We start from the raw sequence: 20860 nt of genomic DNA on the forward strand, positions 1-20860 counted from the left end.
TTCTTCCATAGTTATCAGCCTATTGAGATTTTTAGAATCTTCCTGATTGAGTTTTGGAAGGTTGTATTTTTCTAGGAATATGTCCATTTCTTCCAGGTTGTCTAGTTTGTTGGAGTAGAATTGTTCATAGTATTTTTTACCAATCCTTTGTATTTCGGTGGGGTCTGTTGTTATTTCGCCTCTCTCATTTCTGATTTTATTTATTTGAGTCCTCTCTCTTTGCTTCTTGGTGAGCCTGACTAGAGGTTCATCATTCTTGTTTATCCTTAACCAGCTCTTGCTTTCATTGATCTTTTGTATTTTTTTTTTTTTTGGTCTCTATGTAATTTATTTCTGCTCTGATCTTTATTATCTCCTTCCTTCTGCTCACTCTGGGCTTTTCTTGTTGCTCTCTTTCTAATTCTTTGAGTTGTAGTTAGATGATTTACTACCATTTTTTCTTGCTTTTTTGAGGTAGGCCTGTAGAGCTATAAACTTCCCTCTTAGGACTGCTTTCATTGTGTCCCATAGATTTTGGATTGTTGTGTTTTTATTGTCATTAGTTTCCAGGATGTTTTTAATTTCTTCTTTGATCTCATTGGTAACCCAATTATTATTTAGTAGCCTGCTATTCAGCTTCCAAGTGTTTGAGTTTTTTGGATTGTTTTTATTGTAGTTTATTTCTAATTTTATGCCATTGTGGTCTGAGAAGATGTTTGTTATTTGGGAAGACTTAGCTTGTGACCCAATATGTGGTCTATTTTTGAAAATGTCCCATGTGCACTTAAGAAGAATGTATATTCTGTGGCTTTGGGGTGAAATATCCTGAAGATGTCAATTAAGTCCAACTGATCTAATGAGTGATTTTGGATTGCTGTTTATTTGCTGATTTTTTGTCTAGAGGCTTTATCCAGTTATGTCAGTGGTGTATTAAAGTCCCCTACTATGATTGTATTGTTGGCGATCTCTCCCTTGATATCTTCCAGGAGTTTTTTTATGTATTTGGGTGCTCCTGCATTGGGTTGTATCGATCCCTTTAGTATTATGAAGTGGCCTTCCTTATCTCTTGTTATGGCCTTCACTTTGAGGTCTATTTTGTCAGATATAAGTATTGCTACCCCAGCTTTTTTTTCATTTCCATTTTCCTGAAAGGTATTTTTGCATTCCTTCACTTTCAGTATGTGTGAGTCCCTTGTTCTGAGGTGGGTCTCTTGTAGACAGCATATATATTGGTCGTGTTTTTTTATCCATTCAGCCACTCGATGTCTTTTGATTGGAGCATTTAGTCCGTTTACGTTTAAAGTTATTACTGAAAGGTACTTGTTTCTAGTAATTCTATTTTTGTGCCTGTGTTCCTTCTTACCTTTTTATTTCTTCTTTTTACACCAGTTCCTTTAGCATTTCTTGCATTGCTGGTTTGGTGGTGATAAACTCCTTTAGCCTTTTTTTGTCTGCGAAGCTCCTGATTTCTCCTTCAATTTTGAATGATAGCCTTGCAGGATAGAGTATTCTTGGATTCAGTCCTTTGCTTTGCAACACTTTGTATACCTCCTTCCATTCCCTTCTAGCTTGATGTGTTTCTGTTGAGAAATCATTTGATAATCTGATGGAGGATCCTTTGCAGGTAACTCTCTGTCTCTCTCTTGCAGCCTTTAAGATTCTCCCTTTGTCGTTAATATATGCCATTGAAATTATGACGTGTCTTGATGTGTGTCTTTTGGGATTGATCTTGCTTGGGACTCTCTGTACTTGTATAACTTTTTCTTCCCCATATCTGGGAAGTTTTCTGTCATTATTTCTTCAAATAGATTTTCTAACCCTTGCTGCTCATCTTGCCCTTCTGGCAGCCCTATTATACATATGTTATTTCATTTTACATTGTCCCAAAGCTCCCTTAGGCTCTCCTCCTGCTTTTTAATTTTTTTCTCCAGTTGCTGTTCAGATTGAGCTTGTTTCTCTACCTTATCTTCTAACTCACTAATTCGGTCCTCTGCATCTTCTAGTCTATGTTGAAACTTTCCATGGTGTTTTTGATTGTAGCTATATCACTTTTCATTTCTTCTTAATTCTTGCATAGGTTGTTGATTTTCTCATCCATCTGATGTATGAATTGCACAACCATTACTCTGAATTCTTTTTTGGTCATGTTGCATGCTTCAATTTCACTAATTTCCTTTCTTGGTGACTCCTCATTTTCTTTCCTCTGGGTATTGTGTCGTCTCCCCATTCTGACTATCACCAGAAGGTTCAAACTTCAAGTTCCGTGGACCTGGGCCATGTGCAGTGGGAGCTCTGCACCACCCAAGTGTCACTGAAGTGCTCTGACACTAAGACATGTGGCTGCTGTGGGTTGGTGGGAACCAGTCTCGCCCAGGGTAAGTGTTACCAGCACTCAGTGTGGTCTCGTGTGCCACCTAGAATCAGCGACCCTGCCTGCACTGCACTGTTGGTATGTGCCGAAAATCAGAGTCCCCTAGTGCATGCCAGGAGTCAGAGTTCCCCTGTGTCTGCACCAAGAATCAAGTATCAGAGTCTCTGTTGCTTTGTGCAGCCTCTCGCTGAGAATCAGGGTCCCTGTGTGTGCATGCACCAATTGGAGTCACTGGCTCTTAGTGGGAGTACACTGGGAGTCAGGGATCCCAGGCGCATGCAATAAGAAACAGAGTCAAGTCAGTGGTGCTCAGTGCTGCCTCCTGCCTGGAGAATGAGGGTCCTGGTCAGCTTGGGGTACTGGGTTGCATAGTAGCACTGTGTTGGCTGGAGGTCTGCTCCTGCGCTGCAGAAAACAGACTTCTGTGTGTGCTTGCCCAGAATTGAAGTCAGGTGGCACTGCCGCCCTGTGTGGGCTTTTGGTTTGATTGCCCGATTGCATTGCGGGGAGCAGATTCCCAGTGACTGTGCATGCGCAGGCTCAAATTCCTGTGGCGGCACTGCTGCCCGTGCAAGGGGTGGGTCTATCAGTTACTATGGCATTGCCTGTGAGCCTGCGGGGAGGGGGATAGGCTCCTTGACTCACAGAAATCTGCGGCTGGGATGTCTGGATTTTTGTTGTCTGTTGGTCCACAGCTGTGGTCACAGGTCTTTGTCCCTGGTGGCTGCAGGGTCCTGGTTTGCATCCGAGACCAGACTGGGTGGTGCTGAGGCCAGGATCCTAGTCTCAAGCAGCTCTGTTTCTCAAGATGGTGTGGTCTCTGTGCCCGCACTGGCTTCCCAGAAGTATCCGCGTTGTGCACGGGGCTCTGCCGTCTAAGACTGCCCAGTTCCGCAGCCCCTTGGAAGACCTGCAGAATCTAACTGTCCCTAGCTCATACACACACACACCACACACGTCCACACACTCCTCTATCGCTCCCTCACTCTTTCACACTCTCTCCCTCCCTACCTTCCTGCCAGTCCCATTTGCATCTCTTTAATAATTAGTTCCCTTGAGCAATTTTGTGTGTCTCTTGGAGAACTGTTACTAGTATGTCCTTTTTGGAGAAGTCTTTAGTCAGGTCCTTCAACCATTGTTAATTGGATTATTTGTCTTCCTGGTGTTGAGTTGCATAAGTTCTCTATATATTTTGGAAACTAATCTCCTATTGGCTGTATCATTGGTGATTATGTTCTCCCATAAGTAGGTTCCCTTTTCATAATTTTGATGGTTTTGTTTGATGTGCAGAATCGTTTTACCTTGATGCAGTCCCATTTTTTAAATTTAATTTTTTTGCTTTTCCTGAGTTTCCCTTGCCCTTGAGACATATTGGCAAAAATATTGCTGTGAGAGATGTCTGAGATTGTACTGCCTATGTTTTCTTCATTCTTGTATATGGTGTAAGCTGATGGTCTAGTTTCTTTTTGTTTCATGTACCTATCCAATTTTCCCCAACACCATTTATTGAAGAAACTGTCTTTACTTCATTGTATGCTCTTGCTTACTTTGTCAAACATTAATTGACCATAAAGGCATGAGTTAATTTCTGGGGTCTATGTTGTGTTCCATTGTTCTACATGCCTGTTCTTATGCCTGTACCAGGCTTTTTTTTTATTATGGTGGCCTTGTAGTATAGTCTGATATCTGGTATTGTAATCCCTCCAACCCTATTTTTCTTTCTCAAGATTGTTGAGACCATTTGGTGTCTTTTTGGTTCCATATACCTTTTTGAAATATATTTTTCTACTTCTGTGAAATACAACATTGTTATTTTAATAGGGATTGCATTTAATCTATATGTTGGTTTGGGAAGCGTGGACATTTTAATGATAATAACTCTTCCAATCCATGGGCATGGCATATGCTTCCACTTGTTTGCACCTTGCTCAGTTTCTTTCTTTATTGTTGTGTCCTGGTTAAATTTATTCCTAGGTACCTTATTTTGTTGTTGTTGTATTAGTAAATGGGGTTGTTTTCTTAGTTTCTCTTTCTGAGAGTTCATTATTAATGTATTAAAATGACATGGATTTCTGGGTGTTGACTTTGTATCCCACCACTTTGCCAAATTCATTTATTAGATCTAGTAGTTAGGGTTTTCTATATACAAATCATGTCATCTGCAAATAATGAGAGTTTTTCTTCCTCTTTTCCAATTTGGATACATTTTATTTATTCTTCTTGTCTGAATGCTATGGCTAGTACTTCCAGTATTATGTTGAGCAAATCAGATCCAGTAATACATTAAAAAAATCATTCAACATGTCTGATTTATTCCAGGGATGCAAAGTGGTAAAATACATGCAAATCAATAAATGTGATACATCATATAAACAAAATGAAATATAAAAATCACATGATCATATCAATAGATACAGAAAAAACATTTTATGCAATCCAGCAGCCATCTATACTAATAAAAGGGTAATATGCTAATTAGACCGATACCTAGCCACAGCAACTGCAGGGCTGAGGGGAGCAGGAGAGGTGAGGTGGGGCAGGAGAGGCGCAGCAGCAAAGCCCCTTTCGCAGAGGCCATGGGAGAGGCACTGCAACTGCCCACCACAAGAGAGGAGGCAGTGCCACAGGAGAGGAAGCGATGCTGCCACCACCACCTCTTTCGCAGAGGCGGTGCTGGAGAGGCCTCAGCGCGAACTGGTCCAGCAGCACTGCCCCTTCTGCAGAGCCAGCAGGAGAGGGGGCTGTGCTGGCCTGGTCCTGGTGCCATGCCTCCACAGAGGCTGGATGGGGTGCGACCTGCTGTGCCTCAACCTTCCACAGCCCCTCCCCCAGCCAACCTGGCTCCAGATTGCCCCCCACCCACCAGTGGGTAGGGGACGGGGCCAGTGCTAAGCCAAGGGCTGGCAGCTGTGGCAGCCAGCAGTGGCAGCAGCTGCAGGGTAATGGGGGTGGCGCCTTCCCATGATCAGCCCAGTTGCCTCCCATAGAGGGAGGCCAGACTTCGGCTTAGGCCCAATCCCAGTGGGGAGAGGGCCTAAGATGTCAGTAGGACATTCTCTGAGGGCTCTCAGACTGTGAGAGGGGGCAGGCCAAGCTGAGGGACCCCCTCCAGTGCACAAATTTTTGTGCACTGGGCCTCTAGTCCTATATAATAAAAGGATAATATTCAAATTGACCCAACAACAGAATGACTAGTCTCTATGATGAGCACTGACCATCAGGGGGCAGACGTGCAACACAGGAGCTGCCCCCTGGTGGTCAGTGCACTCCCACAGGGGGAGCGCTGCTCAGCCAGAAACCAGGCTCATGGCTGGTGAGCACAATGGCGGTAGCAGGAGCTTCTCCCTGAGGCAGCACTAAGGAGCAGTGAGCCTGGCTTCTGTCTGAGCGGCACTCCCACAAGGAGCTCCCATGGGGAGCAAGCCTAAGCTGGCAGGCTGATATCCCCCAAGGGGTCCCAGAATGCAAGAGGGTGCAAGGCAGGGCTGAGAGACCCCCCCCCCCCACACACACACACAGTGCATGAATGTTGTGCACCAGGCCTCTAGTTTATGATAAAAACTCTCAGCAAAGTGGGAATAGAGTGATCATACCTGAACATAATAAAGGCCATGAATGAAAAACCTACAGCCAGCATCATATTCAATGGGCAAAAGCTAAACGCATTTCTCTTAACATAAGAAACAAGGCAGGGATGTCTGCTTTCACCACTCTTATTCAACAGATTCCTGTGTTTTATATACACAGTGGTGGGCAAATATAGGTTTACAGTCATGTGTATGTGAAATACAGAGTAGACTACAAATATCTGTAAATATTGTAAATAATTGTTACCAGCATGTCTTTTTCAACACTAACAACTGTAAACCTATGCTTGCACATCCCTATACATACAAATTTTGAGCATCTCTATTTGTAGCAATAATGATTGCTCAACTCTTTACATTTCATGGTTGTTGTTATTGTTGCTTGTTTTTAAAATGGTAGGTTTGTCTGAATGGATCTTGTGAACCTGTGAAACAACACAAAGACGATCGACTCTGTAATGCCACAAGAATGTGCCGTGGAAATGGGGTAGGTAATGCCTATGTGTAGTTTTATTTAAAAAATTCATGTCAATAACATTTCCAGGATAATAATAAGGTTCAGGATTAATTTATGTGGAAATTTCTTAGTGAAAATTGAAAGCAAATAAGTAAAGCAATTTCCATCATTTATACTTATGTACATGAATTATGTGTTAAATAAGATTGTTATAGGTCTCATGAGTTCATAAGCTTTGAACTTTATATAAAATACAATATAAAACAATCTGTTATTATAACATTACATCAAGAATGTAAACTTTTAGAAATATATTTATTAAAGATTATATAGACACATGATACATAGATATAAAATTATAATTAAGTGTATGTTACTGAAATATATTTAAGTACATACAATATATTTACGTATATTATATATATAACTTATGGTCTAATAATTTGTGAGAGCAGAGTTTCTTATCTGATTTCTTAAATTGTTAGCAATAAAATCTGATGGGCCAAATGTATGCACCATAAAAATTTCAGTTATATTATTATCTTCAAGAAACAGTGTACCAGTTTTTGCTCCCACTTGCTATGAAAAAAAAAATGGTGCATTTCCTCTAATTCTGGCCAGACTAGTTTCTCAGTTTTTCAATGTCTACTAACATGGTAAATCCATTGTTAATTTTCATTTATTTAATAATTAATGATACAGTTCTTAAGCATGTATGTATGGTCATATTTTCCACTTGTATTTCTATTTTACCATTCATTGTGAAATTTTTGACAGGATTATAAAAATTTTGTAGGCTTTGGAAGGTTTCCAAGTATGCCTTTGGCTTCTGCCATATTGATGCTTCATGTATTGTACTATAGTAATCCAGGAAAAAGTGGTATGTCTTTGTGTCTTGATTCAAAATTTGCTCCCAAATAACTTAAATGTCCTATTAGTTACAGTTTATTTTCTGTTTTTTTTTTCATTCTTTATTTAATTCTAATTGAATTTTTGCATGAGTCTACTTCTAGATTCTCTATCTGCTCTGACTCTTATTTTAATTCATACACCAGCTCACATTTATAGATTTTTACTAGCAAAATAATTTTTCTATTTGTGTCTGTTTAAGCAAGTTTTTCCTTTATTTTTTTCCCTCTCATTTATTTTTAAGTTGGCTCTTCTCACAGCAATTTTTGTATCTGACACAATTCATAAAAAAATTAAATTTCCACAAATTTATATCTAGCTTCATACTTTCTATGCCTCTCTAGAATAAGATATTACAGTTTTATAAAAAATGTTATCTACTTTTATTTAAAAATATAAGAGATAAATAATAGAAAATTTATGTGACATTTGAAAAGATGTTGCATGGACATTTATTTTATTAAATTTCATTTAAGAATTATTTTCCACATTAAAACAAACAATTTGGTTTTGGTTTTAGGTTTGCAATACTGAATATGCTTGTCAATGTAAACATGGATATGCTCCTCCAAATTGTGTAGTTAATCCATCATCACCAGGAGGAAGTATCTATGACGGGTTTTGGATATTCAATAATGACAGTTAGTATCTCAATCAGTGTGATCCCACAGAACTTTCTGCACTTACAGAAATGTTTTACAGCTCCACTGTTAATAAGGCTGTTGTGCACCTGACATGTGGATAGTGCAACTAAGGAAGTAAAATTTTCACTTTATTTTATGTTACTTAATTTAAATTTAAATGGCCACCTGTGGCTAGGGGGCTACCCTACTCTATAGGGGCTACTCTATAAATCATACTGTCAATCAAAGTGTTGTATACCTCTTTAATTCAGATCTAGAAGTGAACTTTTCATTAGGCTTTTTCTTAATTTTAATCATGGGTACTCAAACATTTCTATTTATACAGCAGAGTTTTCTAGATTGGTGCTATTAAATTATAGAATGGGTGATATATTTTTATATAGTCTATATCCCAAGGATGTTAACCATTGTGATGTGCTAATTCATAACTAAGTTGCATTTTTAAGCTAAACATACTATAGAAAGATAAAAATAATGAAATCTTTCATAACCTTAGCATATGGTTAGTAGATGGTACAAAAAGTTTCCATTTATTTGGTGAACACTCATGTACAAATGTGGTATATTAGATTTCTCTAAACTTCACAATGTATAAATCTCATAAGAGCTTATTTCTACTAATGTCTTTCCATCATTGGCACTTTTGTTGTTATATATCTTATTTATATATTATATTATAAAACTGACAATACAGTATTATTTGCCTTAAGTAGCTAATAGTTTCTTAAATATTTTTAACACAAATATATATATTTGCCCACCGATTTACTGTTTTGTTTTGTTTTTGGTTTTGGTTTTTTTTTTGGCTTTTCAATTCTTCCAGCACATTCAAATTTCCCTATGGGTCATTTCCTTTGAGACTGAAAAACTTCCTGTTGTATTTTTTTGTGGCTATTTTGCGGTGACCATATGTCTCAGCCTTTGTTTATTTTTAAAGTGGTTTTATAATGTCTACATTTGCCAAGGATATTTTCACTGGGAGTAGATTTCTACATTGAGAATTTTTTCTCTCAGCTGTCAAAGATATAATCACACTGTATCCTGGCTTCCATTTCCTGATGAGAATACAGCAGTCATTCTTCTTATACATCTCAATAATATAATGATTCTTTTACTCTTTGTCTGAATTTCAGACTTATTTTCTGTTTTTGATTATCCACAGTCTCACTATGATTTGCCAAATGTTCTTTGAATGTATCCTGCTTGAGATAAATTGGCTGAGATTCTTGATTCTATAGGTGGATGTATTCTTAGAAATTTTGAAAAAAAATCCCAGCCTTTGTCTCTTTTTTTAATATTTATTTTTTATTAAACATATTTGCCTTTTAAAAATTTATACACATTAGCATATTCACTCTGTGGTATATAATTCTATGGATATAGAAAAAAAAAGAACAAGACTTATTTTTTCATCAGCTGTCATCATGATACATAATAGACTTAGCACCCAAAATCCTTCCTCTGGCTCCTTTTTTTGCAGTCATCCCCTACTGTTAATTCCCAGAAAGGAATTACCTGTTCTCTGCCACTAGATATTTCCCTTTCCCAGAATGACATATGCATTTGAGATTCATTTCTGTTGTCATGTTTTAATAGTTCATTAATTTTTATTTTTAACTAGACTTCTATTAAAAAGATGTACGATAGTTAGCTTATCAATTCATCTATTGAAGGTTATTTGTGTTATTTCAAGATTATGGCAATAAGAATAAAGCTGGTATAAATACAAATATAGAATTTTATATACATATGTATAATATATATACTGTACATATAGAATATACATATATTGTCACTTTTTTGGTGGGTAAATACCTAGGGATAAGATTGCTGGGTCACTTACTAAGTGTATTTTTTTAGTGAGTGTACTTATCTATACTAATAAAAGGGTAATATGCTAATTAGACCAGGAGACCTTCTGGGAGACCTTCCAGACATCCTTCCAGACAAAGCCATGGTGGGGGGCTGAAGCAGAGGCGGTTATGGGCGATCAGGCCAGGAGGGGAAGGCATCTGGGGGTGATCAGGCTGGCGGGGGGGTGGGCAGTTGGGAGCGAGCAGGCTGGCAGGGGGGGGCCAGTTGGGGGCGAGCAGGCTGGCTGGGGGGCGCAGTTGGGGGCAAGCTGGCTGGCAGGGGGAGCAATTGGGGCCAAGCAGGCCATCAGGGGGTGGGCAGTTGGGGGTGATCAGGCCAGTGGGGGGGAAGTTTGGGGAGAGCAGGCCGGCAGGCAGAGTGGTTAGGGACAATCAGGCAGGCAGGCAGGTTAGTGATTAGGAGCCAGCGGTCCCAGATTGCGAGAGGGATGTCTGACTGCTGGTTGGGCCTAAACCGGCAGTCGGACATCCATTGAGGGGTCCCAGACTGGAGAGGGTGCAGGCTGGGCTGAGGGACACACACCCCCGGTGCATGAATTTCATGCACTGGGCCACTAGTAATTTTTTTTTTTAACATATTTTATTGATATTTCACAGAGAGGAAGGGAGAGGGATAGAGAGCTAGAAACATCGATGAGAGAGAAACATCGATCAGCTGCCTCCTGCACACCCCCCACTGGGGATGCGCCCGCAACCAATGTACATGCCCTTGACCGGAATCGAACCCGGGACCTTTCAGTCCGCAGGCCGACGCTCTATCCACTGAGCCAAACCAGTTTCGGCTGGGCCACTAGTAATTTTATAAGAAACAGCCAAATTATTTTCAAAAGTGGCTGTACCATTTTTCCTTCATCAATGAGAGATCCAGTTTCTCTGCACAGAGAGCCTGCACTTCACAAGCACTTAGATATTGTTATTTTTTGATTTTTTTGTTTAGTTCAATTTTGTTTTGGCAGTTTTAGATATGTAATGATATTTTATTGAGTGTTTATTTAATTTATAATTATAGATTCACAATAAATTACAAAGAAATGTAAAAGGAAGTTCTGTGTACCCTTCAGTCAGACTCTATCAACAAAACATGTCTCAATACTATAGTCCAATATCAAAACCTAGAAGTGGACATTGATAAAATACATAGACCTTTTTCAATCTTCACCAGTATACATGCACTCACTTTTGTATATGGTTGCACCTGTGTGTGTATTTAGTTCTGTGCAATTTTGCCACATGTTCAAATTGATGTAGTCACCACCACAATCGAAATGCACAACTATATCATCACAACATGTATTATCACTAAACTAATATTAGTCCTTTTTACAGCTACACTGATACCCTTTTTCCTCCTTTCCTAACTCCTGGCAACCCCTGAACTGCTCTGTCTCTCTAGTTATGTTATTTTATGAATGTTATATAAATGCTTTCACACAATTTGTCTCTCTTTAAGATTGAATTTTTTCTCTTGCATAAATTTCATGAACTGAATATAAGTTGTTGCATATATGAATACTTCATTTTTTAATTGATGATTGGTATTTCTTTGTATGGGGGCATCAAAATTTCTTTAATTATTCCCCATGAAGGACATTTGGTTGGTTGCCAATATTTAGCTACTGGTATCATGATTAGATCTGCAATGAATATTCATGTGGAAGATTTCTGAATAAAAGTAAATTTTTAATTCTCTGAAAAACATGCTCAGAAGTGAAATTGATGGATAGATAGTCTTTTATAGTTTTAAAAGTGGTCATAATTTGCACTTCCCTAATGGTTAATGATGTTAAATATATTTAGTGTTTTAATTTGGCATCTGCATATATTTTAGCAAAAAGTCTGTTCTGCACTCTTTTTTTATGCATATGACTGAATACAAATGATAAAATACACTCCTCCATCAATATTCTTTTCTTTATCACTATGAGCAGTAAAATAAAATTTCTGCATTTTCAGATTTATCCAATAGAAATTAGCATAAAAAGAGAGAAATGGACCCAGGGTTCTTTTGTACCTTCTTGGAAGTGGATACAGTATATTAATTTGGGCAACAAAATCAGAAAACTGCAATTTTCCAATGGAATAAAATTGGGAAACCAGACGTAAACCCTTGCTTATGTGGTCCAATTATTTTCCATAATGATGCCATGATCATTTCAATGGGGGAAAGGACAGCCTTTTCAGCAAATGGTATTGTGATAGCAGATATCAACAAGCAAAAGAATAAGCTTGGATGTTTACTGAAACCATATGCAAAAATTAGCTACAAATGGATCAGAAAATAAATGTGAGAGCTAAAATGATAAAATTCTTAGAAGAAAGCAGAGGGAATTATTAAAAGCATTGGGTTTTGCAATAATTTATTGGCTATAGGACCAGAAATACAGCAAAGAGAAATAGGTACATTTGAATTCATAATCATTAAAAACTGTTTTCCAGCAAAGAGTATGATCAACAAAGTGAAAAAGATTGCCCATGCTATAGGAGAAAATGTTGGCAAATTATATATCTGATGAAAAATTAATATCCATTTTATGTAAAGCACTCCTACAGATTTACAACAAGAAAACAACCAAATTAACAAATAGGTAAAATACTTGAATAAATATTTCTACAAATAATTTACCCACATGGTCAATAAGCACATGAAAAGATTCTCAACATCTCAAATTGATAGGATATTGTGAGTCAAATTTACAGGCTTATAAAAAAATTGAGAAAATATTGTGTTGATGAGGATATGAAGAGAGTAGTGCCCCTGTGCATTGTTGGTGGAACATAAAGTTATGCAACCTTTGTGGAAAATTGTATAAGCACAAGCAATGAATGAAACAAGAGATTGATCCAACTTCATACAAAATTAAGGACTTCTGTGCTGCAAATGACACAAGAAAGTGAAAGACAAACTACAGAATTGGTAAAAACATTTGCAAATTTTGTATCTGATATGCAAGTTGTGTTTCTAGAATATATTAAGAACTCTTACAAGTCCATACTAAAAATACAACCCAATTAAAACTGAGAAGGGGTTTAAATAAACATATCTCCCCAGGAGATATACCAATAGCTCATAAACCCATGAAAAGGTGCTCAACATTTTAGGAAAATGTAAATCAAAACCACATGAAATACTAGTTCACACTCTTTAGGTTGATTATAATGAAAAATAACAGGCAACATGTTATTAGTGAGGATGTGGAGACATTGGGATTTTCTTAGTGCTCTTTTGTCAGCAGTGCTCAAGCTCTGATATCTTATTTTCAATCTCAAGCCAGTAAGAGCTGCCTTTGATTAGCTTCAGGTTACCTTCACTAAGGACACCTGGGAGGCTATCACAACACTTCTGGGTCCCTAATCTACAGAGCATCTGTGCTGCACCCTGCAGTTCCAGCCATTTCCGCTGCTGTGAACTCTGTGCTTGGCCTCCTTAACTCAGTGAAATGCTGCACTTTGCCTAGGACTCCAATTCTCTGCTGATGTCAGCAAATTCTCCATAGGTAAAGAGTTGAATTTTCATAAAATCAACATCATATTTTCCTTCCTTCCGATATTACAGATTTGCATTTCCTATTGACTTGAAGAAATTATTTTCCTTGTGTAAATTGTCTTGTTTCGTATTTTTACTAGAGGCCCGGTGCATGAAATTCATGCACTTGGGGTGGTCCCTCAGCCCGGCCTGCACCCTCTTGCAGTCCGGGAGCCCTCTGGGGATGTTAGACTGTCATGGAACCATGAGCACAGCTTCTGGCTGAGTGGTGCTCACCCTATGGGAGTACACTGACCACCCGGGGGCAGATCCTGGGCTGAGCATCTGGCCCCTGGTGGTCAGTGCATGTCAGAGCAACTGGTCATTTCACTGTTCAGTCGATTTGCATATTAGCCTTTTATTATATAGGATTATAAGAGGGCTAGTTTGGCATTTAATGGAAAGATTTCATAAGAGCTAAAATGGAAGCCCTATCTTCCTTAGGGTAATGGATATCTCTCAATCCAATAAGTAGGTGCAGTTTCTTTAATCAGCCTTTAGTACATGAGAAGAAAGATCCACTTCTAATATGATATTGTGAGTGAAGATGGACTAATGGAGAATTGACCTTTTCTGATGGATGAAGCAAGAAATGGAGAGTTTTAAAACTATTGAGTTCTCCCATAATGTAAGACTGTTACATATTTGCATGATTTCAATATTTTTGCATTTATTTTCCAATTTATTTCTATAATACATAAATGTTGTGAATCACTTTATTTCAGTTAAATCACTGCTTATCAACATGTAATTGGATTTTATTTCTAAGTTATTGAACTTTTCTGTGTGGGGGAACACTAATTGCATTTACATTTAATATTATCACAGGCGTATTGGTGGTAATTCTGCTCCCTTAATTTAGTTTTCTGTATTTTAGTTGTCTGGAATATTCCTTTTGTTAAATTGGGCCCAGTTTCCATAGATTTAAATTTTTTTCCTATAATATCTTCTAACACCTATAGAAATATCTATTGTTCTAATTAATATAATCAAAATTAGGACAACATCACCTTACACAGTCAATATGGAAATGTAACCTAGTTTACTATCATTAATTGGGCTTTACAACCTTCAGTTATGTCAATCATTTTTCATTAAATCATTTTTTAAAAACAGTTCTTTTATATGCTTCATATTTTAAACTGAAGAGCTTATTAGGTTGTAATATCCATTTCATCTGTTTTCAGCAGGAATTAATAAACCAGAATATGATAAAATACATTGGAATATAAAATATTTAAAAAGATTATATGTGTAATGATTTGAAATAAAGTATGACAATGATTGATATATGTTGAGTGGCATGAATATACAATGCACTTTGTGGCTTAGTCATAGAATATAGGAAAATACTTTTAAATATAATTTTATTCATTGTATGACTGTATTATTAGAATCACAAATTTTTATAAATCAAAATTATAATATGATTAAATTTAACTTTAAAAATTATTTTATATTTTCAGAAAAAGTTGCATACATGCCTACAAAATATCATCAAGCTGGTCTTAAAAAAGATGGCCTCTTGATCAGTTTCTGCTTTTTCCTATCTTTCTTCATTTTAATCGCCATCATTGCTCTTAAATGGAAAAAAATGAAATTTTGGAAAAGAGAGGGAACACTAAGTGAAGGGTAAGTAAACTTATTATTTCTTATATTTATATTGAAACATATTATGGAAAGAATTAAAATGTAATTCAGAATATTACAAGTAGGAATTCTTGGATGGATTGGGTTGATGGGTAGAAATACTGAATCTTAGTATATACTTCGTTTTTTCAGGTTGTAGGCAGGTAGGTACTTTTCATGTGCATATAGGCCCAGGAGCAACTGAAGCTACTCAATAAATCCTCAATGCCTTTCAAATAGAAAGCCATTCAGGTAAAATTGCTTTAGGAGGTTTTGTTATTTCCCAAGCAATTCCACATTTAAGTGTGCCATGGAGATTAATAGAGATAGGGAAGCCAATTTTATGAACAAAATATGTAGAAGGTAAGAAAAACGTTAGACAGCAAAGAGTAAGAGAGAGAACACAGGCTACTGCTCATTGTATACATAATTAATATTGCTCATGTGTTTCCAAAGTTAGAATTAAGGTACATGCTTATCTTTATACACCAATACAAGCTGCAATGGGGCTTAGTGAATATTCAGGAAAATGAGAATGCAGAATAAAAGATAAGCATGTGGGTCTCTTTATTCCATGCTAAAGAAAAATGGTTCTCTTTCTTACTTTTGGAGAGATAAATAAAATAATGGTAGAAAATCTTCAACACTTCTATTTCCCATGTTAGTTAATTTTTTTTACAGTATAAACAAGTGAACAGTAACCAATTAAAGTCAGTGTATTATTCTGCCTGATTTATGTAAATTTTACATAATCATCAAATTAATGTAAATTGCCTTGAATGAATATCTGGCATAAGTCTTCTTGTGCTCTTGCTTAAGACATCTTGGACAAATCAGAATAGTTGCTGGAAGTAAACCTGACTTTTAAAAGAAATGTTGTAATGGAGAATGATGGATCATAACTAAACTGGTCTTGACAGTCTAAGTTTTAGAGCAACATTAAGGAGCTTCAGGGTTGCAAGGATAAGAAATGATATGGAGCTGAATCATCAATGGGTGGTAATGAACTGCACCATCAGGAGCTACTGTGCAGTTCATTTCATCACTCAAAGGCACTATGATTGATGCCATTTCTTCCTATGTATGTTTGTCCATTCTCAAAAAAATGACTGCTCTGCCTGCACAAGGCAGAGAAGACCTATGTAAACTTTGTCTAGATTCATAAAAAAAGGAAAAAGAAAATCACCAATAGTCAGTCCATAACCAATGCCTCTTAGATCACATTCTCAAGAGACAGAAGGAAATTAGTGTGGAAATATACTTAAATTCAGTCTGTGTTCTGTCTGGACTTATAAACCTGAGTTAGGTGTTCAAACCTGATCTTGTTACGTTGGCCAATGAATTGTAGCCATATAGCAGGAACCTGGGCACCATGACACTTCTCTTCCACTGGAACTGTATAGGTATTGGAGTTTTCCAAAGAAAAAAATTGGAGACTATCAATACCACCAAAAGTAACTAAATGTAGATGAAAGACTTAGAGGCCTCACTAATGACCTTATTAATGATAGTGAAAAGTTAGTGATTTACATAGTTTTTGGTAGAAATATTATAACCGGATAGATAATAATTTAAACATTTGCCCATTTGCATATAGGTTACCTTTTTAACTTTGGATGTGCATTACTTATTTATACATTCCTCTTTTCTTCCTTGAGGAGAAGATAGAGAAAATAGATTGGTTTTTAGTTTGAAATGTATATAAGCTTAATATATTTAGTAGTTAGGTCAACATTAGAAAGATCAAATACTTAATATAGCCTCATGGAGTGAATATGGGAAGTAAGTAGATAATTATATATATTTTTTTGAGTTATTAATGCAAAGATAGCTTTGTTACTTTTCTTGATTTTGCTTAAGATTACAATGTTTCCTAAACCTAAAACTAATGCTATTTCTTTTATTCAGAACTACTAGTATGTCAGAAGATAGCAGTGCTGATAGCAACAGGACATATACAGAGTTAAAGGTGAAATGAAGGCTTCAAACTGTTAACAAAATATCATTGCTGAAATATTTTTTAAATCTTTAATTATACCTCAGTATGATTAAAGAAATAATATTATTTCCATGTTTCATCATCATTACTACTTGTCACTGTCCTATACTAAAAAAAAAGCTAATTCAAATTTTGTTTTGGACTCTTTAGATATAGTTAATGTTAACCAGTATTAGCCAGTGATGTTTTTGTCAACTATTTTTCTTTTTGTAAAAGAAGTGACTTTGAAGAGATTTAAATGTATTCTTAAAATAGTTATGAGTTATCATGTACCCTGCTCATTTACTTAATGTGCTAACTGATAGGCTTAATGGATTATTTCCAAACATCTACATTTCTCCCTAACTAAGATTCCATGGTTATGGTTACTCTTGTTTTATAAATGAGAAAAAGACATATGAATTTAAATAATTCCCCATGTGTATAGAATTTTAATAAGTTTTGGAGCTGCAGTTTAAGATAATCAGACTCAAGGGTTTAAGTTAAAAACTCCACCATTTTGACACATATAGCCTGTTATATAACTATGTGTGGGGAATAGAATTTACATTTACTGAGGACATATTAGGGGCCATGGAAAATGTTACATTCACTCTCTAAGGTAGAAATACAACTACTTACTCTAAACTGGAATAAAGTAGGCATCTGTATATAGTTTTCAATTTTTAACTCAGATGCATAAAGAAATCATGACATTTGACATATTAGATTTATCACTTGGGGTAAAGGGAAGAATTAAAAAATTAAATCATGAGTGAGGTCAGAGTTCATCCAATGAATTGTGTATCATTCCTCCATATCTGACCTTGAGAGTTCAGTCAATGTATCTGTATTTGTTTCCTCATCTGCCACCAGAGAACACATTTATACCTCCTACGCAGAATGTAAATTAGTCTTATTTCTGACTAGACCAATCTCTACTTCTTCTTTGATTACTCTATTAAAATCCACACCTGAGGTGAGGATTTTGGCACTCGGCTCACTGTCTTCCTCCCATGTCCTCGTCCTCCAATCATAGTCTCATCCTTATGCTGGGTTATCTTCACCTAAACTAATCACCACCACCCATTCAGTCATTTTCTCCTAGAGTGATACAGTGATCTTGTCACTTCTCTGATTTCTTCCAAATCTTAAGTTATAAATTCATTACCTGCTATGTTTTATATTTTTTTCTTTTTCTTTTTTGTCTTTCTTCTTTTCACAGACTTCATCTGCCATCAGTACTTTATAGTTTAAGATCTTGCCTCAGAAATTTGAAATAGTGAGTTTGGCACTTAGTCCATAAGCAACAAATACATTTCATAAGTTAATCATATAGTGTATTGAAAGTGATTAATCAGATGGGAAAGATTAGGGCAATAGGAGTAACTGGAAGAGTTGATGTTGATGAAGGAATTGATAGCAATTTTTTTTTAAATGGTTGACTAAGAAGGTCTTATTGAGCAAGTGTTATGTAAGCAAAGAATTGAAGGAGGTGAAAATATTTACCCAGTTTAGATGTTTGAAAGAACATCTCAAGGACTCAGGGGATCATCTCAAATGAGGCTTTTATTTAAATGCAAAGGATACAGCACAGCAAGAGAGAGTGCAGGAAAGTAATGAAGGTCAGAGAGAAACCTCAGGTACAAGGTCTCAAGGTTCCTTTAAAAATTTTTTAAAATAGATGACCATCAATCTCACTGCCCTTATCTTGGAAAGGTGTGAAGGCAGACATCCAGCCTTTCCCAGAATTAAAGATTGAGCTTTACCTTTTCTCCAATAATTCAATGCTGTCTTACATAGGAATTCGGGTGGCAGAGCTATACTTGCATATATCTGGGCAGGAACTTTCCAAATACTAGAATGATCCAATGGGAAAAAAAGTCAGGAATGTTTGTTAAATAACAGTGATGTTAGTTTATCTGAAGCAGAGTTGAAAGAATCAAGGACAGAGAATAAAAGTGGAGAAACCAAATAGTGGAGAACTCCTGCAATAACCTAAGAGAAAATAGCATGGTACCTCAGACCAGCAATAGTAAAAACAGTTTCAGGAATAAATTTTTAAGATGAACTAACAAAATGAATTGACAGCTCGGATGAAGACTAAGAAAAAGTACATAAATAATGCTTATTGATCAAGAGCAGGATAATAGGAAGGCTAAAATATAAACCCAGACCTGTTTCTAAATTTGTGCTCTTAATACATTTAAGATTTATTTTAATAGTTATGAACATTGAGAGATAAAATCTACATAGGTAATCATGAGCCAAGACAATTGTCTGGTGTGCCCTGGTAAGGAGTTTACATTTTCTCATATATGAATGGGAACACGTGAAAATATTTTTGAAGTAGTCTGGGAGGCATTTAACATGATATAGTTTGCTGTAATGAGGCAGTGAAAAATTCAGTCAGATTCATCCAGTCCTAGAGTTGAGCGAAACATTTATGAGAGTATGAACTACACAGGAAAGATGTGATGAGGACAGGTTTGGAAGAGAAGAAAAGATCAAAAAGTTTTGTGGAATATAATAGAGGTCAACTTGATTAAGTGGTCAGTGATGGATATATTTCGTGTAGAATAACAAAGAATTACGAAGACTAAAACATTTCTGACAAAATTGAAAATGAAAATGACACCTTTTATTAATGACATATTGTAGAGTAGGCTAGAAGCTGTTTGGTTTTGGAAAGATGATATGCAGGGGAGTGAAGTGTGAGTTGTTTTGAACATGTGTATGTGGGACACCTGTTGGATATGCACAGAGAACTCTTGGAAGTACTCCTCCTCTGTAGACAAAAATAAACCAATTAATCATTATTATTATTTATTTCTTCCGATATTTTTATTGTTATTTTCCTCTCTGTTTCCTTGTTGGTGATTTTCTTTTACCCATGTGAAGCATAGAGTCTGTGTAAGTGAGATAATTATAAATACCAATTTATGATATATTTTTAATGTGGAAAATGGGCTTACAAATTTCATGAAACACAGGCATAGATTGTGACAGTATAACCAGTGTCTTATTATACTAATTAAATGCTATACCTGTAGATGCATAGTAAAATTAGACAGTTTTATGAAGTTAAAATCTAACCTTTCTATTTTCTATATTTCTTTTACAGCCGTGACTGGGCAATAATGTCAAAAGCCATATGTTGGAGAAAATATATTACCAAGAAACTCAGCATTAACTGGCTTGATCCAAAAATGAATAAAAATCTGCCTTTTTCTCCTTTTGTTATGGCTTAAAGCTTTCAGTGTCACAAACCAAAATAAATCCTGCGAGTGAAAGTATGTAGGCTTGTGTCTGCTGATTCTTCTACCTGCTGGCATCCTTTAGTGGAAAATAAGTGGTTTTGCCTCTTTTGAATGTGGGGGGCTGTTCCATCCCAAGGAGGATGTTCCTTTGTCCACCGCAGCTGCCTGCCTCAGGTGCCCGTGGCCACGCTAACTGCTCCCATCTCAACAGAGGACACCCACAGCCCACATCTCTGCCATAGCTTGTGATCCCCTTCCCCATCCATCCCAGGCTTTGGATTGGAAGTGTCGCCAAGTAAGCCCAGCCCCAAGCCCCAGAGAGTCACTAACATCCCACCCATCTTCAAGGAATTGCTCCCACCGAGTTCCTGGTCATAGATAACTATTCTGTCTCCAGGTCATACTTTCTTGGCCTCATGTAACTTGGGATCTAGGCTATATCTTTGTCCTTTTGTGGCACCCAGTTTGCTGCTCTTTCTTTACTTAAAGCTGAGCTTTGCTGGGTAAGATTTTCTTGCTTTAGTGTTGCGGCTCCCCATCTTGCTCTTACTGAGATAGGTGCACTTCTGCATACCTCAAACCATTATACCTGGGTTAGAAACCATCAGCCTCCCTGGAGATAATTAGGAATTTCAGATTCTCCATTAAT

At 36.8% G+C, this 20860-nt stretch overlaps 1 protein-coding gene across 1 annotated transcript in view; it reads left to right on the top strand.

The window, feature by feature from the left end:
* Window positions 1-16951, top strand: part of LOC308243473 (A disintegrin and metallopeptidase domain 3-like) — a gene marked incomplete at both ends in the record, with an annotated part of 82291 nt that extends 65340 nt beyond the window's left edge. The window contains 4 exons of the mRNA XM_080659018.1: window positions 6338-6424; window positions 7824-7944; window positions 14811-14976; window positions 16882-16951. Coding sequence (XP_080515144.1) covers window positions 6338-6424; window positions 7824-7944; window positions 14811-14976; window positions 16882-16951 — 444 coding nt within the window. The remainder of the gene's footprint in view (window positions 1-6337; window positions 6425-7823; window positions 7945-14810; window positions 14977-16881) is intronic.
* Between the last annotated feature and the right edge of the window lie 3909 nt (window positions 16952-20860).

This window comes from Plecotus auritus, assembly GCF_963455305.1.
Source record: "Plecotus auritus genome assembly, chromosome: 3".
Classification (NCBI taxonomy): domain Eukaryota; kingdom Metazoa; phylum Chordata; class Mammalia; order Chiroptera; family Vespertilionidae; genus Plecotus; species Plecotus auritus.